This window comes from Cydia fagiglandana, chromosome 24, assembly GCF_963556715.1.
Source record: "Cydia fagiglandana chromosome 24, ilCydFagi1.1, whole genome shotgun sequence".
Taxonomy (NCBI): Eukaryota; Metazoa; Arthropoda; class Insecta; order Lepidoptera; family Tortricidae; genus Cydia; species Cydia fagiglandana.
In genome coordinates, this window is record NC_085955.1 from 9413300 (window position 1) to 9434926 (window position 21627).

The window sequence follows — 21627 nt, forward strand, 5'->3', positions numbered from 1 at the left end:
ACATTTTCAAAGTCATTTGTTTTTGAGATAGCGCTATTCGGTTACACAACTGTTGGCACGTGGGCGTAGGTCGGAGGATCTTGAGGGAGTTGGAGGCAAAACAGCGTGTGCTTCTTACGGTGTATATTGGAAAAGTGTCATGAGTACATTACAATTCACTGGCCTAAAATAATTAAACTAATTACAGCGCCGCCTATGCACTGTATAGGGAACTAAGTAGGTACATTTATGTAGATCATTAAGCCATCTAGAGATTCTAGACTCGATAAAGTACGTAAAAGGTGGAATAGATGGCGCTGTTAACTACACAAGTTAACAACAACCATAACCAGCACTAGCAGCAGGTTCCTATAGTTCGTTTATTTTAGCATTAGAAAAAAGGTAAACAAACTTGATGTGTCTTTTAATTGAAAACCAGGTTTTAAAAATAAGTCACGGCAAATAATTATGTAACAATTATGAATCTAATACGATCATTTATATTCTATATCTTTCATAAGTAATAGTTTTTGTCTTTTAAAAAGCGTTTTTCATTTAAAAGACATGTCAAGATCGCTTACCTTCTTGCACGTTCTTTCTAATGCTAAAAAAAATGAACTATAAGCCAATGTACAGGGTGTCCCAGAATTCAACGTCAAGCCGTAAACGGATGATAGACCAAGTCATAACAGTTATCATAAAAATACAAAAAAAAAAAATCCAACTCATGTTTTTTAAAAATTATGGTCACTTTAAAAATTCACTAATAAATCCACACCCTGTAATGGTTCTTTAACTCTTGTTACTACAAATTCCATAATTTATTCTAATATTTTATTATTGTGTAATCTTGAATAATTACAGGGTGTGGATTTTTTAGTGAATTTTTAAAGTGACCATAATTTTTAAAGAACATGAGTTGGATTTTTTTTTGTATTTTTATGATAACTGTTATGACTTGGTCTATCATCCGTTTACGGCTTGACGTCGAATTCTGGGACATCCTGTATAATGTATGGCATACATTATACATTGGGTGTAAATTTACTTGTAGTAGTAGTTTACCTTGAATACTATGTAAAAACTGGTTTAATGAATATTTTCTATAACCTATAGTTCGTTTATTTTTAGCATTAGAAAGAACTTGCAAGAAGATAAGCGATCTTCACATGTCTTTTAATTGAAAAACGCTTTTTATAAATCAAAAACTATTACTTATGAAAGCAGAAGAATATAAATGATCGTATTAGATTTATAATTGTTACATATTTGGCGTAACTTATTTTTAAAATGTGTTTTTCTATTAAAAGACGCATCAAGATTGTTTACCTTATTTGTAATGCTAAAAATGCTAATAAAATAAGTTTCCTTATTTTTGTCTCTCCTCTATAGGAGATCTGTATCTTTAGGTATTAAATAAAAGTCAACAAAATCTATGATTTTGTACATTACCATCAACAATCTGAGATTCAATGTTTTCTGCTAATACTCATTTTATTGTATTTATTTTGGATAAATATTAATATTATATGTTTTAAAATAATGGTTAGTCCTAAGGCATTAACTGCAAGATTTACAATTATTGTCGCACCAAACAAAGTCTGCAGCGGATTTGATAGCCCACGCAGTGTAAGTGTTATGTATACGTCATAATTTCATAGAAGTTTGACGTTTAAAATGACACTTGCACTGCTTGGGCTATCAAAATCGCTGCAGACTTTTTACGGTCTGAATATACCTATTATCACTAATGAGTCATTAGTATTGCCACCAACAATATTATTAAAAAAAACCCGACCAATTGCGAGTTGGACTCGCGCATGGAGGGTTCCGTACCAGTACATTATCATTCCAATAAAATCACGTTAGTTGTATGGGGCCCACATCAATATATATTTTATTTTGTTTTATTATTTGTTGCTATAGCAGCAACACACAATAAACTAATACAACACTTCTTCTTACTTCCAGATATCCACCAAAATGGATCAAAACATGGCGGAAATGGATCCGCTCAGCACATATGACTACCCCCCCTACGGTTACCAGCACATTCACTACCCCTACTCTTACGAGATAAAACTAGAGCAACCACTAGCGCACTATGCTAATCTAGCAGCTAGCTTACACAACCAAGCACCAGTCAACGATATACCTCCCGTAGCTCAAGATACATCAATAGATACTAATACCAATATTACAAATACTATACAAGAAGCCACAAGCAGTCAAGTACAGGAAGTGAAACCAGTGTTTGATCTAAAAAAAGTTAAAAAAGAGGGAGGTAAAAAAAGTAATTACTGGTCACAGAAGATCACAGATGAAAACTTTCCTTTCTACGCCTGCGCGCTCTGCAATGTCAGCTACAAGCTGTTAAGAGACCTAGATTCACATCTGGTTGACCATAAAGAGAGGCTCACTAGCTATGATCTGCGGATGAAAAATAAAAAAAAGAAGAAGCAGTTGAAAAAGGAGCAGAAGAAGCTGAAAAAGTTGAAAAAGGAGGTGAAACAAGAGGAAATAGAGATTAAACCGGAGGACGGTTATATCGGTAATGAAAAGGCAGCAGATTTTGTTGAGAACTCGACTATGGTAGCTCCAGAGATCCAAAATAATGATAATGTAAACGCTAATGTAAATAATGAAACTGTAAATAAAGTTGATAACAATGTGAATAATGAAAGTGTAAATAAACTTGATAATAATGTGAATAATGAAAGTGTAAATAAAGTTGATAATAATGTGAATAATGAAAGTGTAAATAAAGTTGATAATAATGTAAATAATGGTCAAACTGAAGAAGGGGGGAAGGAAGAGGAGTACAACAAAGATTTGGAGAAGATTTACAAATGTTCCGCGTGTAATAAGCAGTTCTCGTTAAGTTATTACTTGAAGTTACATGTGAGATCCCACACAGGTAAGTTTCACGAATATTAATTACATCACAATAGTATTACAATTTCTTAAACCTAGTTACAATATTAAAGATTGTGACTAGGTTTAGGTTTGATTGTAACCTAGTTACAATTTCTTAAACCTAGTTACAATATTAAAGATTGTGACTAGGTTTAGGTTTGATTGTAACCTAGTTACAATTTCTTAAACCTAGTTACAATATTAAAGATTGTAACTAGGTTTGAGATACACAGATTGGAACCACCAGGGCTGTCTCGAACAGAAGGCAAACGACCTGACGGCAGTGTTGGGCAAAAAGTAATTGAATTACTAATTAACAATTGCAATTACAAAATGTAATTCCAACAAATAATTTCCATTACATGTGGAAAGTAATTAAAATTTTAATTACTAATTACAATTGCAAAATGTAATTAGTAATTGAATTATTAATTACATTTTGTTAATAATTTTTTTAATTTAATTACTTTTTTGAATTACAATTACTTTTATAGAATGCAAGTTTTTGATCATCTTTATTTCCAAAATCAGATGAACATTTTGAATGGTTTTCAATTTGACTAAGCAACATTGTCAATGTTAACTTTGGTTGATTTGGTTGGACTGTAGCAAATGGAGGACTGGGACTTAGAATTTTTTTCTGATAAAGTGGTGTCATTATGATACTATTTTTAAATGATTGTAATGTGTAAATCACGTCAAAATAAGCATCTTTTACTGAAAAAGCTTTTCTCTAAAATAAAAAATGGCCGAGTTAGACGCCTCCAAAGATTGATGTTTTTAAAGGGAGCTGGGACTTAGAAAATTTTCATCGCGAGTGGTGTCATTATGACATATATTTTAAATGATTGTAACGTATAGAACACGTCAAAATAGGCTACTTTTACTTGAAAAACTTTTTTCTATAATTGAAAATAGCGGACTGTATTAAAGCGGGCCGTTTCTGGGACTTAGATTTTTTTTTGAGAAAATGAAAAAAACAGGGGTTTCAAAACAGTTCTTAATAAAGTTTTATAAAAAAGTTTTTCAAGTAAAAGTAGCTTATTTTGACGTGTTCTATACGTTACAATCATACAAAATATATATCATAATGACACCACTCGCGATGAAAGTTTTCTAAGTCCCAGCTCCCTTTAAAAACATCAAGCTTTGGAGGCGTCTAACTCAGCCATTTTTTATTTGAGAGAAAAGTTTTTTCAGTAAAAGATGCTTATTTTGACGTGATCTACACATTACAATCATTTGAAAATAGTGTCATAATGACACCACTTTGTCAAAAAAAATTCTAAGTCCCAGCCCCCCCTTTGCTACAGTCCAACCCGAAAGGCACCGTAGGTCGGCGCTTACGTCATTATTAGCGGCGCCCCAGTACTAATGCGGTGCTACGCGACGTAAGCGCCGACCGCCATATTCAACGTGGTTTGTCACATAGTACCCTGTAAAGGTATGATTCCAGGGATAAAAAATATGTTATAACGTTATCCAGCGTATAATGGAATTCATAAAAGTTTTTCTTTATAATTACTCCAAGTAAATTTGTTCATATTTGCATATTATTTAAAAGGTAAATGAAAAGTAATTGAGTAATTCAATTACTAATTAATGTAATTACAATTGCAAATTACACAGAAAATCTAATTACATGTAATTAAATTTTATGTAATTGAATTACATTGTAATTCAATTACATGTAATTAAATTACACGAGTAATTAATTACGCCCAACACTGCCTGACGGGCTGACGCTGGTTCCCTGGCAGAGAGGGCGGTGTCTTATATGGTATGCAACTTGTGTGAGTACATTTGCTGCATCCCATGTAGGACACACCGCTAAGTCAGCAGGTTCGGCGGCAGAGACTGCCGCCAAAAATAAGCGACAGAAATACCCTGCCTTGGGAGTCACGTACGACTTCGTGCCCGTCGCTGTCGAGACAGCTGGGCCCTGGGGACGGGAGGCACGAGAGCTTTTCAGGGAGCTTGGAAAGCGCTTCAGAGAAAAGGGGAATGACCCCCGTTCTGAGTCATGGCTTGTCCAACAGGTCTCCATCGCCATACAGCGGGGTAACGCTGCTAGCGTGATGGGGACCTTTGGACCCGGCATGGCTCAGAACGGGTTTTAGTTTCTTAAGTTTTATACATACATAATATGTAAAATTGAATAAATTATTTACTAGGTTTAGGTTTGATTGTAACCTAGTTACAATTTCTTAAACCTAGTTTCAATATTAAAGATTGTAACTAGGTTTAAGAAATTGTAAATCTATTATTTTTTTAAATAAACAGACTTAATTTAAAACTCACCTACTTTTTAGGGTTCCGTACCCAAAGGGTAAAACGGGACCCTATTACTAAGACTTCGCTGTCCGTCCGTCCATCCGTCCGTCCGTCCGTCTGTCACCAGGCTGTATCTCACGAACCGTGATAGCTAGACAGTTGAAATTTTCACAGATGATGTATTTCTGTTGCCGCTATAACAACAAATACTAAAAACAGAATAAAATAAAGATTTAAATGGGGCTCCCATACAACAAACGTGATTTTTGACCAAAGTTAAGCAACGTCGGGAGTGGTCAGTAGGTACTTGGATGGGTGACCGTTTTTTTTTTGTTTTTTTTTTGCATTATGGTACGGAACCCTTCGTGCGCGAGTCCGACTCGCACTTGCCCGGTTTTTTATATTTCTATCCGATTTATTAAATAGAACTTGTGTTTTAAAATAACTCCTATCTGTGTTTTTCTAATAATTATCTAGTGCTTTATTTCATGCATGGTGTAATATAATTTATTTTAAATACAGTATAAATAAAGTATAATACCGTATTGTTCCTAATTTCAGACGAAAAACCATATACCTGCGCCGAGTGCGGCCAGTCGTTTATAACGGCGAGCAAACTAGGGCGCCACAACAAGCGGATACACCTTGCCATCAAGTACCAGTGCCGGATATGCTACAAGATATTTACCAGGTAAACTATGTCAAAGGTTAACTGGAAGAGATCCCTTAAAGGGATAAGTTCGCCTTTGTACTAATGACGAATGTTATTTTTCCTGTTTTGTTTTGTTTTTTTGTACAATAAAGTGTTTTACTACTACTACTACTACTATGTATTACTAGCTTTTGCCCGCTGTGTGGAACTAGTGACAGCAGCTAAAGTAGGTATAGCGCCTGGATAATGGTAACAGCAATCATTCAATTCGCGCATTGCTTACTTCAATTATTAGGCAATTCATTAACTCTTTCAATTCCACCCCTTTTTGCACTGTCTTCAGGGATGATTTTGGACATAAAAACTATCCTATGTCCTTCCCCGGTCAACTATCTCTATACCAAATTTCAACTAAATCGGTTCAGCGGCTTAAGCGTGAAGAGATAACATACAGACAGAAAAATAGACACACTTTCGCCTTTATTAGTATGGATTTAATATATCGTAAGGCCCGGCCATACAGATGTAGTGCATAATTATTTTCCATCGTATTTTCACGGAAACGTACGAACGTGTCTTGCTATTTCAGTCAGTCTCGGTACAAAAAGTACCGACGTTGACTGAAATAGCATGACAAATACGAACGTTTCCGAGAAAATACGATGGAAAACAATTATATGTAGTGCAACACGCAGTAGTTTATTATTTAAAGAACAGATTATGTTTCATAACTTTGACATTATATTTTTAGACCGTGGTATATGTTACATACAGTTAATATTCATTCTAAAAATGTCATTAATTCGTGGCAGTATTTTTTTTATAGCCTTTCATCAGAAAATGTCTAAATGTGATATCGTTTGTTTATTTTCCATTACTAATTCTGTGTGCCCTTCGGCAATGGCCGCCAAATTCGTGCCAGTAATACTCCCTAATGTTCGTTTTTTTTAGCATTAGAAATAAGGTAAAAGGTAAACGATCCTGACGTGTCTTTTAACTGAAAAACACATTTTAAAAATAAGCTACGGCAAATATGTAACAATTATGAATCTAATACGATAATTTATATTCCTCTGCTTTCATAAGAAATACGAGTAGTTAATGATTTTTAAAAAGCGTTTTTCAATTAAAAGGCATGTCAAGATCGCTTACCTTCTTTCAAGTTCTTTCTAATGCTAAAAAACGAACTATATTTATATGAATATTTTAATTTCAGGTTCGAATATCTGACGCGCCATTTTGACAAAAAACACGCCGAAGACAAGCTGGAAGGGGAGCCCTACGGTTAGTTCTGTCGTAGAGTATAAGTGACCCTAGTGGGTAGTGACCCTGCCTGTGAAGCCGATGGTCCTGGGTTCGAATCCCGGTAAGGGTATTTATTTGTGTGATTAACACAAATATTAATTTGTTCCTGAGTCATGGGTGTTTTCTATGTATATAAGTATGTGTTTATCTATGTATATGACATTTAGATCAGTTTATAAACCTATTTAATTTCAACCCCCAGACTACAACGCCATCCTGCCCTACCTCAAAGAGCTTGAGGAACAACTCCGAGAAAAGGCAGAGGCCGAAAAGAAGCCGAAGACTGAAGAGCTGTGGAGCGACTGGCCCGAAATGGATCAGGCGCTGATGCACGACAGAAATGATCTCATGGATGACAAGAAGGACTTCGCTATGAACCATCTGGACATAGTCATGGACGATGTCAAGGTGAGGTCGATAGTAACGCGAGGCAGGCAATCCCTAATCTTGGTAAAAATTAGTGTTTTATATCAAAACCAGCCGAAGACTGAAGAGCTGTGGAGCGACTGGCCCGAAATGGATCAAGCGCTGATGCAGGACAGAAATGATCTCATGGATGACAAGAAGGACTTCGCTATGAACCATCTGGACATAGTCATGGACGATGTCAAGGTGAGGTCGTTAATAACACGAGGCAGGCAATCCCTAATCTTGGTAAAAAATTGTGTTTTATCTTAAAACAAGCCGAAGACTGAAGAGCTGTGAACCATCTGGACATAGTCACGGATGATGTCAAGCTGTCAAGGTGAGGCCGCTTAATAACTCGAGACAGGCAAGCCCTAATCTTGGTAAAAATTAGTGTTTTTCTAACAAGCTTGAAACTGAAGAGCTGTGGAGTGACTGGCCCGAAATGGATCAAGCGCTGATGCAGGACAGAAATGATCTCATGGATGACAAGAAGGACTTCGCTATGAACCATCTGGACATAGTCATGGACGATGTCAAGGTGAGGTCGATAGTAACGAGGCAGGCAATCCCCAATCTTGGTAAAAAATAGTGTTTTATCTTAAAACAAGCCGAAGACTGAAGAGCTGTGGAGCATCTTGTTATAGTCATGGATGATGTCAAGGTGAGCTCTGTTTACAGTGCGAGTAAAGCGAGGTCGTTTAATAACTCGAGGCAGGCAATACCTAGTTATTTAGTATTTTTCTCTAAACAATTCCAAACTGCTTGCCATTTCAAGTCGGTATAAGCATATTAGTTCCACTTGCACCAATTAGCCCCATTTGCACTATCCCACTGACCCGGGGTTATCCAGTTAAATTAAACCCTTAACTCAGTGTCAAATTGTACTGGTAACCGTGGTAACTTCAGGTTTAACCGGTTAACCCGGGTTAGTGGGATGGTGCAAGTGGCCCTTAAGACTTAACCTCTAGCCGCCCAGAGACCTATAAAAAGGTCTCCTGTTCCATTCTAATTTGAACTTTGTGTTGACAAAATAAAATTTAATTTTGCTTGGCAAGGTTTGACGTAGGGGCGGCTAGAGGTTAAAGGGAGATAAAACTAATTCCAGGTGCCAGTAGAAACGATGGAGACAGAGATGGAGATAGAGATCAAGGTGGAGAAAGAGCAGGACAACGATGTCGGCGTTGGCGACGACATACACAACGATCTGCCTGACAACGATCACGACGATGTTAAGGACGAGAGGTCAGTCATATTATAAAGAAATACAGTGTGGAAAGATAAGTCGGGCCCTGGAGGGAAACTACCTTAAATCCTTAAGCTGGCTCATTTTACTTAAAGGAGACATTCCTTTATTTTTTAAAAGAAACAAAACTGCATTCCGTTTTTGAAATCTTTCGCTTGCTCGGGTATCAATATTAGCACGAGCGGTTAAACAACAACTTTGCCCCCGAGTGAAACAAATAACTATTTATTTATATAATTTCCAGTTTATCAGACGAGGACTACTTCCCCTCCAACACGTGGGCCGAGCCCCCCAGCATGGGGGCCGCCCCCCCCTCGCCCCCCGCGCGCGGCCGCCGCTCCAACACCGCGGGCCCCCTCACCTGCAAGATATGCGACAAGAAGATCAGCACGCACTCCTACATGCGGATACACCTGCGGACGCACACCGGGGAGAAACCTTACAAGTGCTACATATGCAGCAGGGGGTTCATAACCTCCAGTAAGATGCATAGGCATGTTTTAACGCACTCGGAATCGTTTGACAGTGAGTACCGACAGCTTTATTTTATAATTAGGCTACATTAGTACTATTTGTGGATATATATGTGGCCGCACATTGGGGAGAAACCATACAAGTGTTATTTAGGCAATGCCCAGATTCGTAACTTCAAGTAAGATGCATAGGCATGTTTTAACGCATTCGGAATCGTTTGACAGTGAGTACTGACAGATTTTATTAATAAGTAAGCTACATTGGTACTATTTGAGTATACATATGAGGCAGCTCACTGGGGAGAAACCTTACAAGTGCTCATATGCAGTAGGGGATTCATAACATCGAGTTAGATGCAAAGGCAGGTTACTGTGCAAAGGCCATAGGCTCAAAATCCTGTTCATTAAGCACAATATCGATTTAGCTCGGTCTCCACTTTGTTGTTAAAAAATTTAACTAAAAAGAAATTATGGAATTCACAGAAGACGGTGTGAAAATTGAGGTGGACGTGAAGACAGAGGGAGACGAAGCGATGAAAGAGGAAGATGGAGATATGGGCACGAAGTAAGTGGTTTTAATGATTGTAATAAAAACATGGGTTTACAGATGTAGTGCATAATTTTCCATCGTATTTTCTCGGAAACGTTCGTATTTGTCATGCTACTTCAGTCAACGTCAGTACTTTTTGTACCGAGACTGACTGAAATAGTAGACGTTCATACGTTTCCGTGAAAATACGATGGAAAATGATAATGCACTACATCTGTATAAAGATGTCCTCTAGTTTTATGCTAAGCCATGTCAGGGGTGCGAAACTGCTCGCTTCGGGCAAACTCGGCTCCGTTCGGCGCAAAAATGTATCGGCTTAAATAAATACATTAACCCCCGTATTCATAAAATTATCCGGGCCTGATTTAGTTAAATTAGAGGTCATCCATTAATTACTTTAGAGTTAGACCGTAAAAAGTCTGCAGCGATTTTGCTAGCCCACGCAATGCAAGTGTCATTTTAAACGTCAAACTTCTATGAAATTATGACGTATAAATAACACTTACACTGCGTGGCCTATCAAATCCGCTGCAGACTTTTATTGGTGCGCCTATACACAAATTTCAAGGTTTTTTTTTGTATTGGCAGTCAAATCTATGAACCTCCAATGACACCTCTCTTCCTATATTCCAGAAAAATAGCGAAGTCGAAAACGAAAAAGAAAAAAGGCGAGAAGAAGAAACGCGACTACCAGAAACGTCCGCACGCGTGCGAGTTCTGCCAGAAACGGTTCTTGCATCTAGAAATGCTGCAAGTACATAGGAAGAGTCACGAAGGGGAGAGCGCTACTTTAAAGTGCTACTACTGTCTGGTGGATATAGAGGATGAGACCGGGCTGAAAGAACACGAAGCGACGCATACCGGACCGAAACCGTTTCTGTGCACGCTGTGCGGAAAGGGTTACAAGCGGAGAGAAACCATGGTGAGTCAAACACTGTTCCTACATCTAGAAATGCTGCAAGTATGTTAGAAGAGTCACGAAGGGGAGAGCGCTACTTTAAAGTACTACTGTGTTGTGTTGTACAAGCGGAGAGAAACCATGGTGAGTCAAACACTGTTCCTACATCTAGAAATGCTGCAAGTATATTAGAAGAGTCACGGAGGGGAGAGCGCTACTAAGTGCTACTATTGTTTAGTGGATATAGAGGATGAGACCGGGCTGAAAGAACACGAAGCGACGCATACCGGACCGAAACCGTTTCTGTGCACGCTGTGTGGAAAGGGGTACAAGCGGAGAGAAACCATGGTGAGTCAAACACTGTTCCTAAATATAGAAATGCTGCAAGTATATTAGAAGAGTCATGAAGGGGAGAGCGCTACTAAGTGCTACTACTGTTTGGTACAAGCGGAGAGAAACCATGGTGAGTCAAACACTGTTCCTACATCTAGAAATGCTGCAAGTATATTAGAAGAGTGACGAAGGGGAGAGCGCTACTTTGAAGTGCTACTACTGTTTGGTCAATATAGAGGATGAGACCGATTTGAAGGAGCACGAGGCGACGCATACCGGACCGAAACCGTTTCTGTGCACGCTGTGCGGAAAGGCGTACAAGCGGAGAGAAACCATGGTGAGTCAAACACTGTTCCTACATCTAGAAATGCTGCAAGTATGTTAGAAGAGTCACGAAGGGGAGAGCGCTACTTTAAAGTGCTATTACTATTTGGGTATAGCTTGCGGCCGGGCGAGCCTCCCTGGCTACTTTCTATGTACCTATTGACCACAGACACAACATCCGCCAGACTTAGCATAGTCGCGCTACTCCGTCTGCCACGCATACGGTAATTTTACTCCATGTTCGAGTCGAAAGTGTCTTTGTGTGACGTCCGTGTCTTTGAACGGACCAATCACTTCGCTCACGTCGTCCCGCGCACCCCCGCATTTTTGGCATCATCGGTTGCATAAAATAATTGCTCTAAACTCGGTCTAGAGGATTCCTAGTCTATGCTTTTGACAAACAGCAATGTCTGATAAAGACAAAAATATTAACAAAGTGCGGCCCGCGTCAACTTCGTTAACTACTATTGTGGCCCTTGGCAACTAAGGGCCCCCCCACATCTGGCGTCTTTCGAGCGTCGGCGTCTGTCGGCGTCGGTCCAGCGCTATGGAAAATGACGTCGCTGCGCAGTTGCGTCGACGTCGGCCATAGAATTGTAGACGCCGTCGCTCGAAAGCCGCCAGATGTGGGGGGGCCCTAAAAGGTTGCCAACCACTGATCTATATCAAAAATATTGTTTTCATTTCTCTCATTGATGGATATTGAGTTGGATGAAGAATTTGATAGATAATTTCATTCAATATGAATCACTTAAGTAAATTTATTTATGAATCGAAGGTTTAACATGGCGTCCTTGTCACTCTTCAAGCGAATGAGCAAGTATATGAACAGATTTTTAAACTGAACTGCTGAAGTAAAGAACTAAATGAACCCGCGCTGAACTAGTGAATGAAAGAGTGACATCAAGTGAAGCTTCATTTGAATCTTTCATTCGCGAACTACTCATGTCTGGTGGCCAAGGCCTGTTCACTTCCTAAGAAAGTTATGTCCCCAAATAATTGCGCATGTGTGCGCCTGAAGCTTCTATGTGTGCGTTGGCTTCCGAGAAAAAGTTGCGAGTAATAAAAATAAAAACATTTTTCTACAGCAACATTGCTCCCAACTCTGATTTAAATTATCACGAATTTTATACATAATTAATCATAAAACGGGACTTAAAACGCTTAAAACTTAATTACACGCGATTAAGTTTTATAATGAATATTTGCTTCCAACTGTCTTTATCAATGTTCATAAAATATATGGAGGGTAGGTACGTCTACCCACCATAATAAAAAAATATATTTGTCAATGACTCTGTCCAACTGCTGTGGTTAAAGTTCATAACGAACATTTTATTTATTAAATCTTTAAATAATAAATACAACGTAGCGGTACAACCACTTATAGGTCAAGAAATGAATGCTCAAAAAAGGTTGTAGAGGGAAATGCTAGGAACACAATTTTTGACTCCGTAACTTTGTTTGGACTAGTTAGGAGGTGAACATATCAAAAGTCCCCGGCTGTAGCCCCGCTGCTGGGGGGTAGAGGGGGGTAAGAAGGTCGAATTTATCGGTTTTTCATTGATATCTTGGAAACTTTGCGTCTTAGCGACATGACTACTAAGACAAACCGAAAGCTGATAAAATTAGTTACAAGTTTTATCCTGTCAAGTTTTTCGATATCATGAATAGTTTTTGAGGGGTGTCATTCTGAATCCCTAACAACGTTTGTCCTAAAGTCACTTGCTCTAACTGGTTTGCCCTAATGGGCACATGCCCTAACAATCAATTGTCATAACGATTATTTTCCATAATGTAATGGTTAGCCTAAGAATCATTTGTCCTAAACATTTATACCATAACTATCAAGATCCCTAAAGCTTTTTACCATATTTTCGAAATCCCTAACAATGTATGGCATAAAATAACATGCTCTAACTGTTTTGACCTAATGGCTATTGCCCTAATGATCTATTATCATAACAGTTACTTTTCCTATTGATCAATTATCATAACAATTATTTTCCATAATGAATGGTAACACACTGTTGCCACAAAAGTGGGTTAGGTTAGGTTAAAACTGTGACCCTCAAAAAAAACGAACTGCTGCCACAAAAGTGGGTTAGGTTAGGTTAGAACTGTGACCCTAAAAAAAAACGAACTGCTGCCACAAAAGTGGGTTAGGTTAGAACTGTGACCCTCGAAAAAACGAACTGATGTCACAAAAGTGGGTTAGGTTAGGTTAGAACTGCGATCCTCGCAAAAATGAAATGCTGCCATTGGTTAGGTTAGGAGGGAAATTTAAATTAGGACATACGAGTATTAGGTCAAGAAACGATAGGCTAAGTAAAATTAGGTAACATGATGGTTAGGATATATAATTTTTAGAACTAACAATAATTAGGCAAAAAAAAAATTATGCTACATAACATTAGGATAAATACTCAATATGGAAAGTGCCATTAGGGAAAAACATATTAGGATAAAAAAAAATCGGCCTGTCGATAATAGGGAAACCAAAATTAGGGTATACGAGTGTTAGGACAACTGATCACTATGACAAACAATATTAGGGAATGCAAAGATAGGAGAAAAGACTTTAGGGATTCAGATATAGATCCGTTTTTGAGATACCCGCTCTTGAAAGTTTATTTAGGGATTTTAATTTTATCTTGATATCTACGTCAGTGAAGCTGTTAGGCCATGTTTGGTATCATTTTCGTATAAATCGGGGGTGCTGAATTCATTAATGGTATCACATTGACACCATTCCGAAGTAAAACCAAAATTTAAAAATAAATATTTTTTTAAATCCCTCTTCACGCTTAAACTTCTGAACCAATTTCGTTGAAATTTGGTATAGAAATAGTTTAAATCTCGACACACGACATAGGATAGTTTTTATAACCAAAAGCATCTTTTGAGGGTGTGAAAAGTGGGGTGGAAGTTTGTATGGGGAGTCAATAACCGCTGAACCGGTTTAGATGAAATTTAGGATGGTATACATCTGTGATTTAGATGAAAGTGATACCAAACATGACTTCAAACCTTACCTTGAGCAGTATTAACCTCAGGAATTCTGTTTCGTCGACGAAGTTGAATTTCCCCCATACTCCATTTCACAACTTTAAAGGATGATTATTGAGATAAAAAGTATCTTATGTCCTGTCTTGGGACTCGAAATATCTGTATATCAAATTTCAATTAAATCGGTTGAGCGGTTTAAGCGTGAAGAGGAATTAAAAAAAAAGGTATTTGTTTAAAGTTTATATGTTTTTTCTTAGGAATGGTGTCAATGTGATACCAAAACTGAATTCAGCACCCCCGATTTATACGAAAATGATACCAAACACGGTCTAGCAGCGTCACTAATGTAGATATCAAGATAAAATTGAAAGCCCTAAATAAACTTTCAAGAGCGGATATCTCAAAAACTATTCAAGATATCGAAAAACTTGACTGAATAAAACTTGTAACAAATTTTATCAGCTTTTGGTTTGTCTTAGTAGTCATGTCGCTAAGACGCAAAATTTCCAAGATATAAGTGAAAAACCGAAAAATGAGACCTTCTTTCCCCCCTCTACCCCCCAGCACCGGGGCTACGGCCGGGGACTTTTGATATGTTCACCTCCTAACTAGTCCAAACAAAGTTACGTAGACAAAAATTGTGTTCCTAGCATTTCCCTCTATAACTTCTTATTGCTTGGCCTATTAAGACTGTAAGTCTGTACCTACATAGATTACAGCAATGCACATAGAAAATGTGCTAAATGCGGAGCAACGGCTGTTGAAGCAGCCAGAGTGAAATTTATACAGCTTTAGTGGGTTCAGAAGGAACCGAGTCATAACGCATCTGGAAAGCGTATTAATGAACCGTGAAGAAATGTATGAATACAAGTTAGAAATCTGTGTAAAATGCCGTGTGTAAAGTGTAGTGTATCTGTGTGTAAAGTGTAATAGGTAGGCATGCCTAATGTTATTTGTATAATACTGAAAACTTTGTGAATGCGCTTTATTAATATCTATTTTTATTAAGTTGTCAGGGTTTAATTTTCAGTGTATATTTCTATATGTAAAACATAATACAATGTTATAAACATAAATATGCCTTTTATTTAAATCAATAGATAATACCACAAACAAGGGGTAATAGTTGCATCTTTCATATATTTCGTGATATGAAGATAACAAATATGTTTATCAACATAATTACTATATACCTATAATAGCAATACCCGCCAGGCTAAACCGGTTGTTAACTTTAGTTCCATTGGTACACATCGAGGGCGCCACTAGTATAAACGTATAAACGGTTGGGGACATTTTTTTGTATGGAGTTACCGTTCTTCTCCTAGTGAGTATTATATTCTTTGCTGGTGGCCACCGACGAGCCTTCCAACAGTCCAAATAGCGTGGCTGCAATCCAAAATCGGTCCGTGAATGTCAAAAACGTTCAATGTTTAATATTGGGATGCCGTCCGTTTGGATGAATCCATTGTAACGGCGTCCGTTTGGAAGGCTCGATAGAAAAGTTTGGGGTAGACATCACGTTTTCAAACCACCCACCACACATAATTCCATACACTTTTTGTCGGGTAGATGCACAAATCTCTGTTTTGACATTTTGCTGGAACATCAGTCAGCCGCGACCACGACCAGTGAAACCTGTGTCGAAACGTCGGTAAATCTTATATACAGTGTACACCATTCAGTTTGCATATGTAAAAATATAATGTTATCGAGGTTTGAATGTCAGGTTTGCGCCTACTGATCTCATTTTACGGTACATTCATAATTGTTACATATTTGCCGTGAATTATTTTTAAAGCGTGTTTTTCAATGAAAAGACACATCAAGATTGTTTAACTTATTTCTAATGCTTATTTTTAATGCTAAAAAAAACGAACTCCAACTCTAAAAATGTTTTGAGAAAATTGACCAAATCCGCCGCTAGATGGCGCTGTGCCCAGCGTGAACTGAGTAACGACATGTCAATACGCTCGCGTCAACACAACACAGAATTGTCCGTGTATTCGTTTAGCACCTGCTTGATTTTTGTAAGATTTAGAATTTTTTGAAGTCAGCGCCGTTACAGTTGTTTTGGCCTGATTGGGATACATTTTGGCAGAGTCAGAGGGGCTACCGCGAAAACCGAAATTCGCAAATTGCGGGGATCTTTCTCTTTTACTCCAATGAAGGCGTAATTAGAGTGACAGAGAAAAATCCCCGCTATACGCGAACTTCGATTTTCGCGGTTATAGCCCAGACCACACAATAACTAAGGGCCACTTGCATCACCCCACTAACCCGGGGTTAAGCGGTTAAACCTGGAGTTACCATGGTTACCAGTACAATTTGAGACTAGGTTAAAGGGTTTAGCCGCTTAACCCCGAGTTAGTGGAATGGTGCAAGTGGCGCTAATAGTACTACCGTACTATAATAGTACTACCGTACTATAATTTAAGAAAATTGACCAAATCCGCCGCTAGATGGCGTTGTGCCTAGCGCGAACAGAGTAACGATATGTTAATACACGGTTACCTTAACCACAGAATAAATAATAGTACTACCGTACAGAAAGGAAGCTTCCTACAAAACCGAAGTTTGACAGCGGTTCAGGGTCGAATCATGCTATCCCTTTCTAATACATGGCACTATCCCTTTCGGCTAATTAGGGTTGTCAAAATTCAAGTGATTATCTTATCTGTGGTCGTGCACGCAAAAGGAAGTCAAGTGGTGCCAACCCTAATAATTGCTCGGAGCAATGCTGAGCCGAGTTTGGCCGAAGTCAGGAGCTTCGCACCCCTGCCTTAACACAAGTCGATGTAACTATTATTTTGACATTGACAAGATTGACGCTACCACCCTACGTGGTAAGCTATTTTTGTAGTTAGCGCCCGTTTTTGGCGCTGGCAGAATGAGTATGAGTTAAGGGGCCCATTGATTAACAGTCCGCCGGACGGTATCGGCCTGTTAGTTAGAACAAAATTTTGACAGTTCCGAACAACTGACAGGCCGATACCGTCCGGCGGACTGTTAATCAGTGGGCCCCTTTAGACCAAGAAAAGTCTGCAGCGATTATGATAGCCAACGCATTGCAAGTGTAATTTTAAACATCAAAACTTCTATGAAATTATGACGTATAAATAACACTTGCACTGCGTGGGCTATCAAAATCGCAGCAGACTTTTCTTGGTCTAACTATATTCTATTGTCGACGGCCGATCGTGAAATCCGCCGGATCATGAAATTCCTAGATATATCATAAAACGCCGCCTTTAATCGACTAGCGATCGCCAGCCAAATCGTTCAAACCTCATCGTTTGAGGATTTGCCAAGCGATGTTTAGGCATATTGCATAAATAAACCCATCCAAAGCTTCATCAAATAAAAACATGATGATAATTAATATCATTATAGTATTTTTGAAACTCATGACAGCTGTCATTTCTATACAATTTTAAGAGATTTGGATTTTTTAGGTCATAAATTATAGCAAAATTATTAAATTATAGTTAATTAATTATTAATTAAATAAATAAATGATTATGAATATGGAGAGCTGTAGAATGTTGGATTTTTTAGAATTATCTCGATGTACAGGTCTTTGCATTTTAAAGAAAAGTACAGTTAGCGACAAAAGCTTGCATCGGATGCGTTTTATTTTTGACAAAAAACTTTTTTGCCATAACCTTTTTTTTTTGACAAAGACAAACTCTTGCATCAAAAATGTTTTTTTTGGACACAATACCTTTTTGACAAAGACAAAAAAATCTTACATCAAAAATATTTTTGTTTTTGACAAAAATCTTTATTGCCATAACTTTAAAAAAAAAACCTTTTTTCAGGTATACCACCGCAAAAACCACAAGAGCGAAAAGAAGTTCATCTGCGACATATGCTCCAAGACGTTCAACGCTCCATGCAAGCTGCAGCGGCACATCGTCAGCCACCGCGCGGACAAGTTCGTGCTGCGCTACGAGTGCCCCGTCTGCGCGCACATGTTCAACACCAAATATCACGTGCAGATGCATCTGTCCACACACCAGAAGGAGGGGCTGTGAGTACACACATCACTCGCTTCACTCGGTGTCGCACCAAGTTCGTGCTGCGCTACGAGTGCCCGGTCTGCGCGCACATGTTCAACACCAAATATCACGTGCAGATGCATCTGTCCACACACCAGAAGGAGGGGCTGTGAGTACACACATCACTCGCTTCACGCGGTGTCGCACCAAGTTCGTGCTGCGCTACGAGTGTCCCGTGTGCGCGCACATGTTCAACACCAAATATCACGTGCAGATGCATCTGTCCACACACCAGAAGGAGGGGCTGTGAGTACACACATCACTCGCTTCACTCGGTGTCGCACCAAGTTCGTGCTGCGCTACGAGTGCCCGGTCTGCGCGCACATGTTCAACACCAAATATCACGTGCAGATGCATCTGTCCACACACCAGAAGGAGGGGCTGTGAGTACACACATCACTCGCTTCACTCGGTGTCGCACCAAGTTCGTGCTGCGCTACGAGTGCCCGGTCTGCGCGCACATGTTCAACACCAAATATCACGTGCAGATGCATCTGTCCACACACCAGAAGGAGGGGCTGTGAGTACACACATCACTCGCTTCACTCGGTGTCGCACCAAGTTCGTGCTGCGCTACGAGTGCCCGGTCTGCGCGCACATGTTCAACACCAAATATCACGTGCAGATGCATCTGTCCACACACCAGAAGGAGGGGCTGTGAGTACACACATCACTCGCTTCACTCGGTGTCGCACCAAGTTCGTGCTGCTCTACGAGTGTCCCGTCTGCGCGCACATGTTCAACACCAAATATCACGTGCAGATGCATCTGTACACATACCAGAAGGAGGGGCTGTGAGTACACACATCACTCGCTTCACTCGGTGTCGCACCAAGTTCGTGCTGCGCTACGAGTGTCCGGTCTGCGCGCACATGTTCAACACCAAATATCACGTGCAGATGCATCTGTACACACACCAGAAGGAGGGGCTGTGAGTACACACATCACTCGCTTCACTCGGTGCCGCACCAAGTTCGTGCTGCGCTACGAGTGTCCCGTCTGCGCGCACATGTTCAACACCAAATATCACGTGCAGATGCATCTGTCCACACACCAGAAGGAGGGGCTGTGAGTACACACATCACTCGCTTCACTCGGTGCCGCACCAAGTTCGTGCTGCGCTACGAGTGCCCCGTCTGCGCGCACATGTTCAACACCAAATATCACGTGCAGATGCATCTGTCCACACACCAGAAGGAGGGGCTGTGAGTACACACATCACTCGCTTCACTCGGTGTCGCACCAAGTTCGTGCTGCGCTACGAGTGTCCGGTCTGCGCGCACATGTTCAACACCAAATATCACGTGCAGATGCATCTGTCCACACACCAGAAGGAGGGGCTGTGAGTACACACATCACTCGCTTCACTCGGTGTCGCACCAAGTTCGTGCTGCGCTACGAGTGTCCCGTCTGCGCGCACATGTTCAACATCAAATATCACGTGCAGATGCATCTGTCCACACACCAGAAGGAGGGGCTGTGAGTACACACATCACTCGCTTCACTCGGTGTCGCATCAAGTTCGTGCTGCGCTACGAGTGTCCCGTCTGCGCGCACATGTTCAACACCAAATATCACGTGCAGATGCATCTGTCCACACACCAGAAGGAGGGGCTGTGAGTACACACATCACTCGCTTCACTCGGTGTCGCATCAAGTTCGTGCTTCGCTACGAGTGTCCCGTCTGCGCGCACATGTTCAACACCAAATATCACGTGCAGATGCATCTGTCCACACACCAGAAGGAGGGGCTGTGAGTACACACACCACTCGCTTCACTCGGTGTCGCACCAAGTTCGTGCTGCGCTACGAGTGTCCCGTCTGCGCGCACATGTTCAACACCAAATATCACGTGCAGATGCATCTGTCCACACACCAGAAGGAGGGGCTGTGAGTACACACACCACTCGCTTCACTCGGTGTCGCATCAAGTTCGTGCTTCGCTACGAGTGTCCCGTCTGCGCGCACATGTTCAACACCAAATATCACGTGCAGATGCATCTGTCCACACACCAGAAGGAGGGGCTGTGAGTACACACACCACTCGCTTCACTCGGTGTCGCACCAAGTTCGTGCTGCGCTACGAGTGTCCCGTCTGCGCGCACATGTTCAACACCAAATATCACGTGCAGATGCATCTCTCCACACACCAGAAGGAGGGGCTGTGAGTACACTATATAATAGTCACAAATCTCAACTCGCTTCACTCGTGGTCGCACCAATCGACAAATATAAGGCGGGTCTGTAAGAATTTATTCATAAACAATAATACAATTAAAAATAAACTACATAATCTAAACATAAAACTAATTAAAAACTAAATATAAATATAAGCAAAATAATATAGACAAAAAAAAATAAGTCTGTAAGTATATATAATAATACAACCACATCACTCCTCGCTTCACTCGTTGTCGCATCAAATTTGTGCTGAGATATGAGTGTCCAGTCTGTGCGTATTATGTTTTAGCTACTGAGGCCGAACTTTAGGTATAAAAGCATCCGAATTTCCTATCCCTGGATATAAAATTATTTTAAGTTACATAAGACTTTGTCTATTAAGTTAAGTTATTAATCACTTTTATTAATGAAATTATTTCTCGTTTACAGGATTTTAGAAGAGAACCGGAACGATATACTAGCCATGGTGCTGCAGAACGCGCGCAAAATACCTAAACAGGTGAGACTCGGCTACTATTTACAAGCATTTACAATATATCTGTGCCGACGGTGCCTTGTTTATCAAAAGCTTGTAACTTTTAATACAAGTGGAAGTCCCTTTCTAACAAAAGCTATCAAAAAGTGACATCCGCTTCGCTTGTATTTCAAGTTACAGGCTTTTGATGAACAGGGCATTGGTGTTCCATTACGATACCCTGTGCTATAATAAGCACATTACGTACCTACGTTGAAAATTTAAAGGGCCATATGTACTGTAAAACTTTGTACGATGCACGTGCGAATTAATTCGCAACTCGTGCCGCTGATTTCTATGAAACAACCAAATTTATGTTCGCGATTTCGGCATTGGCCCAATAATAAAAGTTATTCAATATTACCTTTAAACTTTAAGGCTCCGTCACACAGGCGCGTTTTGCGGACGGAGCGTGAGCGGGGCGCGCCGCTTTTACATATAAAACGCTCACGCCCCGCCCGCGCCTGTGTGACTGAACCTTTATGCAGAATATGAACTGTGGTTAAA

The 21627-nt window shown here is 39.9% G+C and overlaps 2 protein-coding genes across 2 annotated transcripts in view; both read left to right on the top strand.

The window, feature by feature from the left end:
- LOC134676431 (U4/U6.U5 small nuclear ribonucleoprotein 27 kDa protein) overlaps window positions 1-21627 on the top strand; it is a 282614-nt gene that overhangs the window by 94140 nt on the left and 166847 nt on the right. The gene's annotated exons all lie outside the window — the stretch shown is intronic.
- LOC134676438 (zinc finger protein 808-like) overlaps window positions 1-21627 on the top strand; it is a 359726-nt gene that overhangs the window by 1955 nt on the left and 336144 nt on the right. The window contains exons 2-11 of the mRNA XM_063534833.1: window positions 1951-2896; window positions 5731-5860; window positions 7038-7105; window positions 7329-7534; window positions 8640-8776; window positions 9022-9302; window positions 9734-9815; window positions 10434-10722; window positions 18186-18397; window positions 21036-21105. Of these exons, the coding sequence (XP_063390903.1) occupies window positions 1963-2896; window positions 5731-5860; window positions 7038-7105; window positions 7329-7534; window positions 8640-8776; window positions 9022-9302; window positions 9734-9815; window positions 10434-10722; window positions 18186-18397; window positions 21036-21105 (2409 nt within the window). The 5' untranslated portion in view covers window positions 1951-1962. The remainder of the gene's footprint in view (window positions 1-1950; window positions 2897-5730; window positions 5861-7037; window positions 7106-7328; window positions 7535-8639; window positions 8777-9021; window positions 9303-9733; window positions 9816-10433; window positions 10723-18185; window positions 18398-21035; window positions 21106-21627) is intronic.